Source organism: Engystomops pustulosus, chromosome 2 (assembly GCF_040894005.1).
Source record: "Engystomops pustulosus chromosome 2, aEngPut4.maternal, whole genome shotgun sequence".
In the NCBI taxonomy this organism is placed as follows: domain Eukaryota; kingdom Metazoa; phylum Chordata; class Amphibia; order Anura; family Leptodactylidae; genus Engystomops; species Engystomops pustulosus.
This window is the reverse complement of record NC_092412.1, coordinates 133,681,220-133,693,355: the sequence shown is the minus strand read 5'-3', so window position 1 is coordinate 133,693,355 and position 12,136 is coordinate 133,681,220. Positions and strand designations below refer to the sequence as shown.

The window sequence follows — 12,136 nt, the reverse complement described above, 5'->3', positions numbered from 1 at the left end:
AAGATTCTTGAATTAAATAAGAGTGAGCTTGGAAAATTGCTGAATTTCAGTGCTCTAAACTTCTAAAGTTTATTCTGGAAAATATAAAATAATATAAATGTTTTATGTGCATGAAGCAACCCTTATTTAAATGTGAGGTTACATTTTAAGAATATATCAATGCATTAAATATAAAAAGGCAGCTCTAGGTTAGTGGTGGAACACAGTGTGCACTAAATTAAAAGGTGGCATCCACACAAGGTATTTTGTAGCTAAAGATCCATATCCGTATTGTTACTGATAACAGCAGCTTTAAACACCCACAAGCATGGATAATCTACGTTTATACTTGCATAAAAAATGCTGTAAAGCCCTTAAAAGAGCTATCCTCGCGTCCTATTGAGCCACCTACCACCCGTTCTACCTTTATAGGTAGAAGCCTCATTTTTTACTTTCTGTGGTTGTGAATCTGTCCCTGGTCTTGTGATGGCATGCAGGTGCATGGCTCGTTTTAATACACAGCTCTGATTACTCTGTGATATAATGAGCTGTGCACCTGTGTGACCATGGACACATTTCTAGAATGACAGCAAGCCGAGAACCGTCTGGTGTATATTTGAAGAACTTTTCATTATACAAACAATAATATTTGCTGAAATTGGAACATACCTTTTAAGTGTTTTTAACACCTTAAGGACACGGCCTAAAATGAACACAGCACTTTCCTGCAGCGGAACCAAATCAAACTGCTGTTTTGCCACTTGTCTTTTAATTAAAAATGCAGTCCACTGCACAGTATAATAAACATGATAAAATTATTCTGTAGGTTCACCTACAGGTTTTCTTATGTTTTACTTCTTTAGCAAATAAAACACTTTAAGGCTGGCGCCACACGTAGCGCTTTGTCTGCGCTTGCAAACGCAAATGCAGACAAAGTTGCGCCCACCGGGGCGAGCCTCAGCCCGATCGCATCGGCGTTTCTATGGAAACGCCTGGGATCGGGAACGAGCCGCCGGTGTTTTGCGTTAATTTAACGCAAAACACCACCGGCTCCTTCCCGATCGCAGGCGTTTCCATAGAAACGCCGATGTGATCGGGCCGAGGCCCCCCCCCCCCCGGTGGGCGCGACTTTGTCTGACTTTGCAAGTGCAGACAAAGCGCTACGTGTGGCGCCAGCCTAAGGAAACCATGTTTGACTATGTGACTTTTCCCACAAATAACAAGCCCTAATAATCCTCTTTTGTCAAAAGGTTATGGTTAGATTGGTACTATTATAGGGTACATCTAACTTTTTGATAGCTTCTATTATATATTTTTAGGAGGTAGGAGCTATTTTTAACTTGGTATTTTATTCTTATTTTTTATACCCTTCTTAATATATATTAATATATCTGTTTGTCCAAGGTCGCTACAGACGCAACTATACCAATTTTATGTGTGTGTGTGGGGGGGTAGTTTTTTAATTTTTTTCAACTTAATATAATTCTGTATAGTGAAATGGGTGATTTTTGTACTGTTAAAATTTTTATTTCACTTTTTTTACTGTTCGGCTGCCATGACAACCCCCCGACACCCCGCAATTGCGTTGTGGGGGGCCAGGGGAGTGACAGAGGGAACCATGTCCTTCCATGATTGTGCTTCATCGTGGCAGTTAAGGTGTTAAACTGCCTGGCAAGGAGAGATCTCCCTGCTGGACAGATGCAGCGGGGAGCGGGCTATATAAAACAGCCGGTCTCCTGCTGTTGCTGCGCGATCCCAAGGACGAAATAGATTGTCCAGATGCGCCAACAGAGTGTTAATTCGGACAATCTATTTTGTCTAGTGTCGCAGTTTAAGGAAATCTATCCATGGATGCAGAGCTTCTACCTTAAACACACTTACATTTTGGTGTTTCCTCCTGGAATCTATGTGAAACTCCAGCTCACCTTTTCGTGTTGTACCATATGTGTCAGATAAGGCATGGGCTACCTTTCTGCTCAGGTTTGTAGAATCCACAAAATAAGGTCACATTCCAGCCAAATTCCTGACATGATACATCTTTATTTAGGTAAAATTCACTCGCAAGTGTGGAACAGGCCTAAGTTACACTTGTAGATATCTGCCTGAGGATGCGGTCACACAGTGGGGGACATTTACTATGGCGTTTCCGCCAGTTTTGTGGCGCTCTCACCACATGTTCTGCTCTCAGACCTATTTATTAACTGTCGGGGACAGAAAAAATGACTTTTTCCGTCTGCTCCGACTCTTCTCAGAAAAGGGGCCTGGCTTTGGCGGAGTGGAAACGCAGACACAATTAATATGTGTCGCAGCCCTTTTTGGGCGCTGTAAACTGGCGGAAAGTAGACCAAAAGAAAACTGGTCTAGCAGGGACTGTTGGACACATTTCTGGTTCTCGGGACAGATTTTGGTCCCGGGACAGAAAATGGTCTCGGCGCCAGAAATGTCTCTGCACAGCTCCACAATATTAAATGTGTATCTTCTTTCCCAGAGCAGGTCGGTAACAAAGCCAGTGCAGACACCGACACTTTAAGTAAATGTCCCCCAGTGTGTTCTTTGTGTGTTTGGCTGGTTTGAATCCATTTTTCTTCATTTCTGGGAGTGTAAGAAGCTGTGAAATTGTTAATTTCTGCTTACACGTCCAGAAATGAAGAAAAACGGATTCAAACCAGCTAATTTAAAAACGTGCAAAGAATGCACCAAGAACGCACTGTGTGACCACATGGAATGTGGCCCGTTCTTTAGGGTGCGGTCACACGGTGCGTTCTTGGAACATTTTTAAATGCACTGAAAACGCATGCATTTATTTCTGGAAGTGTGAGTAGTGGTGAAGCGGATTAAAACCAGCATGGTAAACATACAAAAACGCATACGTTTTCAGTGCGTTTTAAAAAACTGTTCAAGAACAGTCCAAGAATGCACCGGGTGACAGCACCCTAAGAGCTAAAACACACTTTAAGCCTTTATCAGTCAATTGACTCTACTGCGTATTGGTGGAAGCAGGAACTTCCAACCCTGGCTGTGTGGTCAGTCCTTGACATGGTAGTTTTATGATCACGGACTGATCTAGGCAGAAAAGGACACATTGTGGGATATTTATTAGTGCTTCTACACCAGTTTTTGTAATACATGTGGGTTCATGGAATATTCCTGTGCAGGTCTAGATGTGAATCAAGTACACAGTTTGTACCTGTGTGCATCCACCCTAGACCTCTTGCACACAATCGTTTTTGTGTGAAGTATGCTAGCCTCTGTTCTTTGCCGCTAGCATATGGTTTCTTGTTGTTTAATGGTCTCATACACATGGCCATGGTCTCCACACCCTGCATATGAGATGGCTGCCTGAGATACGGTGCTCAAGACAGGTCCTATTCCTGCCTGAGTCTGCCCGTTTCTTCTCCTGACACACAGGCTTCAAATGAGGGACCTCGGGCACCTTGTTTGCAGCCTGAGATTGTAGATGTATGTGTACAAGAGACCTAATTTTAATCCTTGGTATATTGCTAGTACATACCAACTGCATTATTGGTTGTGGTCCAGCAGGGTTAGTAAATCACCACAGACAGCGGATACCCCACCCCCACATTAATACCACTTCTGTGCAGTTTCTGCAACACAGCCCTATTCTCTAATTCTACACATATAGTGGCGCTGCTGTACCCTGCTTTTGGCAGAATACCCAGTCGGGGTCCAATGTTTTAGCTGCTTGCAAATGTGTATTTTGTCAACATTCACATGACAGTAAAATATGGCATATTGATGGACATTATATTGTGATGGCATTTTCTACACATACCTATAAAGACAGTACTTTGGCCTTATATGCAGGTAATTATCAAGTATAATATTTAGTACATGAGGTACAAGCTTTGGTGGTTTATGGCGAGAATAGTTAATCTAGAAAGCTAAGACAAAAGATATTCCCTAACATAATATATAGATGTCATTGTTTAATTTACAAGCTGTAACGCCCTGCAGATATATTCTAATATAAAATGACTGTTTCTCCTTCTGAAGTTAATTTATAGATAGGCATTGTGCTTCCTTTTGTATAAGCTTCACTTTGCTTCTCCGGCTTTTTATTGCCTGGTTCCTTACTCCCCCTCCCTTGTGAGCTGTCATCCCCCTCCTCTCCTCATATGGGGTGGGGATAAGCCACCTCACTAATACAGAGATCTGTCCATCCAATCAGCTGTGGGCTTGGTGTAAGGTGCCTGTGATCTGAACACTGCAGAGAGATGCAGGGAGATGTCTCAGTCTGTAAGATGTCTGTCTGAAGCAAGCATCAATTGCAGGACGGGAGGGGAGGATGTGTGCTGCTTCCCTAGTGACATGTCTACATTGCAAGCAGAAGGTGGTGCTCCGAGGATTGGATCCTTTTCTTATCTGAATTCATGTATTGTATGTACTGTATGAATGCACCGGAGACATGGGCAATTCTGTTAGCTGTGTGCGGAAGCCCAAGGAGAAGAGACCTGGGAAAGAGAAGGAGCCCCAGTCTGGAAAGAAAAAGAGACGTTTTAGAAGAAAGAAAAAAGATGAAGGAGCGAAAGGGGAACAGGAACAAATGGATGAAAAGGAGGAGGAAAGAGAAGAAGCAAAGGATATATCGAATAATGTATGTGCATCTATTAAAGAGCCTGAAGGCATCAGTGGCATTCCTCAAGAAGAGGGGAGAGTGCTTCAGGTCAGAGAGACATTTCATGGCATGGTGCATAGAGCTCAGCTGCTAAATCCTATAACTATACCCGAGTCACCACCATTAGGGACCACAGTCATAGCTCGTATAGTGGACAACCCAGCAGATAAGAAACAACCATCACTCAGCACTATGGTGGCTTTTGACTGGGCTGGTAATAGCAGAGCTATTCTGCTGCCTATCAAGGGTGATGTCCTGGACAAGTCTGTTTGCTATAGGACTAGCTCTTGTGAACAAACTAACCTTGGATTGTCCCCTAAAGCAAATGATACAACAGAAAGGAGTGTACCCGTCACACTATCCTGGGGACCAGAATTGTCATCCTCGGGATATGGCAGTGAGCCCCTATCTCAGCTGGAGCAGGTGGGATTTTATAGTCTGTGCACGTTTTTTTTTTGGTCTATATGCTCTTTTGTGTATCCTTTTGTCTGTAAGTATTGCAGTATTGAGTAAAACTACTCAACGTTGGGTGCTGTACAGGTTTATAAATGTGATTTTAGTGATGTAGCAAGTAACAAGTGAAGGGAGCAGATATTCGGAGCATACAGGGAGTGTGAAAAGTCACACCTCGCCTGGCACTGCATTAATCTCGGCAAAGAGGAGCTATGAGAAAGGGGTCTGAGCTTGTGGTCCATTTCCTTCTACAGATCTCTGATATTTATGTCAGTGGAGAATCGGGAGATATGTCTGCCAAGGAAAAGCTGCTCCTATGGACGCAGAAGGTGACCGCAGGATACGTTGGGGTGAAGTGCACCAACTTTACTTCTTGCTGGAGTGATGGCAAGATGTTTAATGCCATCATTCACCGCTACAGGTTTGTGGATTGAGACACCAAACAATATTGAAAAATACTGCATGAGAACAAAAAAATTGTAGCCTTTTGTCTTTCTATTTTCAGACCTGACCTGGTAGACATGCAGAAAGTGGAAATTCAGAGCAACCGGGAAAACCTAGAGCAGGCGTTTGAGATAGCAGAGAGTCTGGGTGTAACCAGATTATTAGATGCTGAAGGTCTGTACAACAAACTTAATATGCTCTATATTGTCAATCAGAAATTATTTATAAATATATTTATCTTAACACTGCCTCTGGTTCTCTAATAACCTTAGATGTAGATGTGGATTCTCCTGATGAAAAGTCTGTGATCACATATGTGTCTTCTATATATGATGCCTTTCCCAAAGTCCCAGAAGGAGGAGAAGGGATCAGTGCCACGGTAAGTTTTGTTCAGGTTGGCCCTACTAGTGGTGGAGAGTTTCAGATCCTAAGGCTTACAATCCTGGTCTGGGTTCTTCTTACAGGAAGTAGACTCCCGGTGGTTGGAGTACCAAGAGAGAGTAATGTCACTTTCACAATGGATCCGTCAGCATGTACTTCTGATGTCTGACAAATCATTTCCACAGAATCCTGTGGAGTTAAAGGTACAGTGACACAATAAGCTCATTATAGTAATCATGTTAAAGATAGTCTGTCACCACCTGTTGCAGTTTTTGATAAATTTACTTCATGGAGTACCACTGGTGGTGTCCACTACTCTCTTCCACTATGGTAGAGCATAAAAGATACCTTTCCTTTTACCATCAGTCCCCATAAAAGCGCTTCTATGGAAGTTTCCCTTCTGTCATTCTAAAATGTAGCAGCCTGCATTATTTTTGCCATTTAAATAGCAGAAATACCAATTAACGCTGCTAATGGTGGTGTGAAAAGGGGCTTATTAGTTGTAACATTCAGATTATGCTATGTGAGCCATATATCCTGAAATTCTGGACAGCAGGGTCCTCCACATTATGTAAATGCAAAATTCTTTTCCTATCACTGTGTATAGGGAGAATGCTGTTAATATGAACACAGCCCATGAATTTAATGGATTCTTCACTCATACCAATTGTGTCATTACTTTATACTGCTACTTCCCTTTAACACATGACAAATTTTTTTCATATGTATTTTTATTTCTAGGCACTTTATAATCAGTATGTACATGTGAAAGAAACTGAAATTCCTTCAAAAGAGCAGGAAAAAGTACATATCCAGAAATTATATCAGATGCTGCAGGTATGGTTCCTTTTTTATTCACTCTCAGCAGGGTATGATAGAGGAGATCCTTGCTCACTATCATACATCTAATAATAAAGTTTCCATTCAGAACATTGTTGCACCAAGCACCAATGTTTAATCTCAAATATGACTAAAATCTTAAAGGGGTTATCCGGGTGTTAAAAATTACTGAGGGCCGGGCTGGGATGGGCTAGTTAAACATAAACATGTACTTACCTCGTCCGGTGCTGCTGATGTCCCAGCCCTGGGAGATGGTGTCGGATGGGAGCTTCCGGCCGAAGCTCCCATCCGACACCATCTCCCAGCGCTTATAACGCTGAGAGATAGGGACTGATGGGAGGAGCCGGCCACATCCCGGACCGGAGTTCCCTGTGCGCGGCTTCAGTGCCCCTGTAAACAAACAGGGGCACGGATCAAACAGACAGCGTCGCGGGACATCCGCGGCGCCAGAGGAGGTGAGTACATGTTTATTATGTTTAACTAGCCCACCCCAGCCCGGCCCTCAGTCATTTTTAACAGTCGGACAACCCCTTTTAATTTCTTACAAATTTGGAACGTTAAAGAGAATTTTTTCTGTCTTTCTGCACAGCCCTGGATAGAGTTTGGTCGTTTTAAACTTTCTTCATCCTTTCATCCAAATGATGTGGAGGAACAGTGGGGGAAGCTCATATTGTCCATGATAGAAAGGGAGAAAGTTCTCCGACCTGCTGTGGAAAGGTATGTATTTCTATGGCTTTTCTAGAAAGATTTACAGTTGTATTTTTTTTCTTGAACACTGCGTTACAATGAATTCATTTTTCATTCTTTTCTTCTCAGGCTTGAACTGCTTTTACACATTGCTAACAGGATTCAGAATGGCTGCCTGAGCTGCGAGGAGAAGCTGACACTAGCAAGGAATACACTGCAGTCTGTAAGTGACAATTGGAGCCGCTCTGCACTGTGCACTATAGTAGAGTTTTATGTGGCTGTATTGATTGTGGTGACTGAATGGGCTCTTGTTAAATGTGCAGAATTGCGATTAGGTTTAGATCTGCGCTTTTGTATGGTAAGAGATTATGTGGTTGAATTGTATTGACATTGCCTTTCTATTTCTGTTTAATTTCCTTAGTTTACATTTATTCTTTCAAGTATGTCATTTTGGACAAAAATGTTTTCCTATAAACACAAATGCATTCAAGATAAATGGATAACAAAACTTTTTAAAAAATATTTTTCTTCTGGTAAACAAAGTTTGTGAGGGTGATAAATTACACGTGTTCATCTAGTTTAAAAAAAAAAAAAAAAAAGTATTGATCCATGTATTTATCACCCATCTTCCGAATCCTATTAACTATTATCATACATGGATCCATGCCTTTAATTAAACTCTTCTAGATCTTTTCCCATGACCCCCTCCTTTGGTAGAGAGTCCCCTAATCTCACATTATAGAATCCCATTCCATATGAGTGTAGGAAGCTTTTTTTCCCAGTTTATGAACAGCACCTTGTTACTGTTACATTGTGGGCTTTGAAGCTTGGGAGAAATCTCTGTATTAAAAATATTAAAAAACGTACTTGCCAGGTCACCCCTCAGTAAGGTGAGCCTCTTGCCTCGGTAGTACCACCTGCAGCAAAAGGTGGGGCAGCATCAGGGGTACAGTCACCTGCTACAAAGCTTAAAATATAAAACCTGATATATTACTACTAGATGGGGCAAAGAGGGGTTGTCATTCTATAGCCTGCCCCAGAAAGCAGAGGGTTTAGATTTACCCTTGCCCCTCAGTTGTTATTACACTTTCATTTTGCTAACCTTGTTATGTAGAATAGCCATTCATTTTTCCCAAAACTTGAGTCACTGAACCATAATTTAAAAACCATTGACATTTTATCTTATCTATTTTCCATGAACTTTTTAGGATGCTGCCAATGTAGAATGTGGGCAAAACACTCAGCAAGAGCTTGAAGTTTTGCAGTTCCTGCAAGAAAGTGAAGGTCTTCTCCGTCAGCTTCAAGCAGATGTACAAATTTTGAGAGATGAAAAGTATTTCCAGGTGGATGAACTTGCCTTCAGGTAAAGGTTTAAAATGAACTCTACAAACATTCCCTCTTTCCTTCTCATTATTACCACCAGTTCTAAGCCTTGGAACATGTTTCACTATTCTGAACATAGCCTATTTTATTTACCTATTCAGAGTTCTGCGGATTCAGGACGAGCTTCTGACACTGAGACTGGAATATTCTAACCTGTACAGAAAAGGGAACTTCATCAGCTCAGACCTACAAACCTCTGTGTCTCTGAACACCTCTCACCAGCAAGGTTTTCAGACATCAGCTACTTCTTCCACCTCTTGGTTTCGTAAACCAATGAGTAGAGCAGAACTACTAGCTTTATCCTCATCAGAAGATGAAGGTAGCCTCAGATTTGTTTATGAACTCCTTGCCTGGGTGGAAGAAATGCAGGTGAGTTTACCGGTCTGGAGGTTAAACACATGTTCTACTTATTGTACAGATATGAATTTATGTTAAGTGCAAATAATAATCTTTATATAGCGCCATCATATTCCATAGTGGACATATACAAATAAAATATTACACTACAGACTACAAATAGTCGTATGGAGCAATAGGAGTGAGGTCACACAATTGATTGTTCGAAGTTAAATTTGAATGAAAGACAGAACAGGTATATTTTGTATGTATAACTCCAGTCCCTGTGACAATTCAATTTTCAATATTTTGGAACAAATATTAAGTAGACAACTTTGACAATCCTTACAGTTGATCATTGCAGCCTGAGGTAAAGTTCAGTAAATTTTCTGCATCCATAGGTCTGTCTGTTACTAGGAGGAGTTTGTAAGTCGGGTGTCCTTAAAGCGAATCTGTCACCTGGAATGCCATTTTTAGCAATTGATTCTAATAGTCTATGCCAAGCTGATTTAAGAAATTCCTTTCTTTCATATTTCTTGGCCCTCAGCCAGCAGCGGGTGGTGAGTCCCGGGGAATAGGGAAAGTCTCTTCATGCATTCTTCCAGTGTTCCACACCATCCCCCTCCCTTCCTTGCCTGCCTAATGGAGAGGAGGTGAAAGGGAGCTGGTTGAATGTGGAGGAGAGGAGACTGAGACATAGGCACACAAAGGCTGAAGATGCCCCCCTCCCCTCCCTTACCATGTGAACTTTACATTTACAGTATCCCCTTAGTTTATAGTGATGTCAATGTGAAAAGTTGAACTTTAGAAAGCAGATGTAATGTTCAAAGCAAACTTTTATTTTATTTTTGTGAAATAAATGTGTTTTTTTTTGTATCCTTCAGTTAAAACTGGAACGTGCAGAATGGGGCACTGATCTTCCTAGTGTGGAGACCCAGCTGGAAAATCAACGTCAAGTACACACCAGCGTGGAGGAGTTGTCCTCAAGTTTGCGAGAAGCAAGAAGTTATGAGGTGGGTGTGTAGGGATGTGTACTCAGCCCACACATTTACTGTTATTTTTTGGAGTCGGGTCATTATGGAGTGTTTAGAGTCACCTATTAAATTACTGAAATTACTGCTGAACAAATATATACAGAATATGTAAAAGAAAACCAATTTAAATGATTTTTTTTATTCAGGTTAAAATGTCTCCAAATTTCCACAGCAGTTATAGAGAGACTTTAGGCAAACTTGAAATACAATACTGCAAATTAAGGGTAAGGCAACATATTTTGTAAACCAGTAACAGTTATTAGTAATTAAGCATTTTTTAAGGTGACATATTCTATGACTTTGCGTAGGAAACCTCAAGCTGCCGCTTACGCCACTTAGAGAGCCTCTATAATTTTGTGTCACGAGCTACAGCACAAATCATCTGGTTGAATGAGAAGGAAGAGGATGAGCTTGCTTATGACTGGAGTGATGGAAATTCCAACATGGAGTTGAAAACGGATTACTTTTCTGTAAGTAAAGAGTTTTAGCTATGTAAATAGACTTGATACTTGAGTTGCAGTGAAGTAATTTATTTATCAGTAAGTTTTTGTTTTCTCCATTTTTCTCTAGGAGCTCAGACTTGAGCTGGAGCAGAAGCATGATGTTATTCAATCCCTGCAGGAAACTGCTGAACTGTTGTCATTAGAAAATCATCCAGCAAAACAAACTGTAGAGGTATGTCTGTAGGCAGGCTGACTTTACCTTGTGGCAGAGGCAAGGCTACATAGACCACAATACAGCCATTATGTGGCATATGTATATGTCCCTTGTCTAATTACCTTGTTTTTTGGTGTTATTTCTCATTCAGGCATATAGTGCTGCAGTTGTTTCTCAGTGGCAATGGGTACAGCAGTTATGTCTTTGTGTAGAGCAACATTTAAAGGAAAATTCTGCATATTTTCACGTAAGTTCATTTTCTATTCTATATGTTTTTGGATGGTCTAAAGTGAACAACAATCAAGTTCATGTTCCCTAGATGAATAGAACAGGAATCCATGCATGTTCAATCACTTTTAAACTTGGTCTAAATTTTTAGGATTATCACAAATAACATTTTATTCTTGTAAAGTTCTTTAGAGATGTACGGGAATCCGAAGTGTACCTGAAAAATCTTCAGGAATCGATAAAGAGAAAATATTCCTCTGATCGCAATACAAGTATGAACCGATTGGAAGACATGTTACAAGACTCAATGGTTAGACATAATTCTAATATCTTCACTGTTGTTTTACTTATGGTATATGAGTGTATTAACCTTTCTGTCTTTGTGATATTTTCATAGGAAGAAAAAGAACAACTAATCCAATCCAGGAGTACAGTGGCCAGCTTGGTAGGGAGATCCAGAAACATTGTGCAACTTAAGCCCAGGAACCCAGAACACAGTCTAAGTGGTACACTGCCTATTAGAGCTGTATGTGATTACCGGCAGATAGAGGTAGGAATCATGGAAGGTTTTTTGGGGGGAGGGGAGGGGGGGTTTGGCAAAGCTTATGGGAGAGTGTCTTTTTATGACATTGATGACTTTCTTTTTACTAGATTACAATATGTAGAAATGAAGAATGTGTACTTGAAGATAATTCTCAAAGAACAAAGTGGAAAGTGATCAGCACAACTGGAAATGAGGCTATGGTACCATCTGTGTGCTTCCTCATTCCTCCACCCAATAAGGAAGCAATAGATATGGCTGTCAGGTGATTATATCATAGTTACCTATGTCACTGCTGCGTATGGACATAAATATTTTTTGTTGATAACCTTTTGTTGAACTTTTGCAGGGTGGAACAGCTGTACCAGAAAGTGATGTCACTTTGGCATCAATTACACGTGAATACAAAGAGTTTAATTTCTTGGCATTATGTTCGTAAAGATTTAGACTTAGTGCAAGGATGGAATATGGACAAGGTAAGATGTTTGTGAAAAATTAAGATTTAATGTTATATCATCCACTGATGGCTCTTCTCAT

The 12,136-nt window shown here is 40.9% G+C and overlaps 1 protein-coding gene across 27 annotated transcripts in view; it reads left to right on the top strand.

The window, feature by feature from the left end:
* MACF1 (microtubule actin crosslinking factor 1) overlaps window positions 1–12,136 on the top strand; it is a 209,448-nt gene that overhangs the window by 94,891 nt on the left and 102,421 nt on the right. For 14 of the 27 annotated variants that reach the window (XM_072136538.1, XM_072136545.1, XM_072136544.1 and 11 more), the window contains 18 exons: window positions 5,323–5,489; window positions 5,574–5,686; window positions 5,785–5,891; window positions 5,977–6,096; window positions 6,635–6,730; window positions 7,323–7,450; window positions 7,550–7,643; window positions 8,629–8,783; window positions 8,905–9,172; window positions 10,024–10,152; window positions 10,320–10,397; window positions 10,482–10,643; window positions 10,744–10,848; window positions 10,982–11,077; window positions 11,243–11,368; window positions 11,456–11,608; window positions 11,710–11,864; window positions 11,949–12,075. In XM_072136538.1, coding sequence (XP_071992639.1) covers window positions 5,323–5,489; window positions 5,574–5,686; window positions 5,785–5,891; window positions 5,977–6,096; window positions 6,635–6,730; window positions 7,323–7,450; window positions 7,550–7,643; window positions 8,629–8,783; window positions 8,905–9,172; window positions 10,024–10,152; window positions 10,320–10,397; window positions 10,482–10,643; window positions 10,744–10,848; window positions 10,982–11,077; window positions 11,243–11,368; window positions 11,456–11,608; window positions 11,710–11,864; window positions 11,949–12,075 — 2,379 coding nt within the window. Of the gene's footprint in view, window positions 1–4,194; window positions 5,039–5,322; window positions 5,490–5,573; window positions 5,687–5,784; window positions 5,892–5,976; window positions 6,097–6,634; window positions 6,731–7,322; window positions 7,451–7,549; window positions 7,644–8,628; window positions 8,784–8,904; window positions 9,173–10,023; window positions 10,153–10,319; window positions 10,398–10,481; window positions 10,644–10,743; window positions 10,849–10,981; window positions 11,078–11,242; window positions 11,369–11,455; window positions 11,609–11,709; window positions 11,865–11,948; window positions 12,076–12,136 lie in introns of those variants that run through there. The other 13 variants (XM_072136523.1, XM_072136531.1, XM_072136528.1 and 10 more) reach the window with 4 other exon arrangements.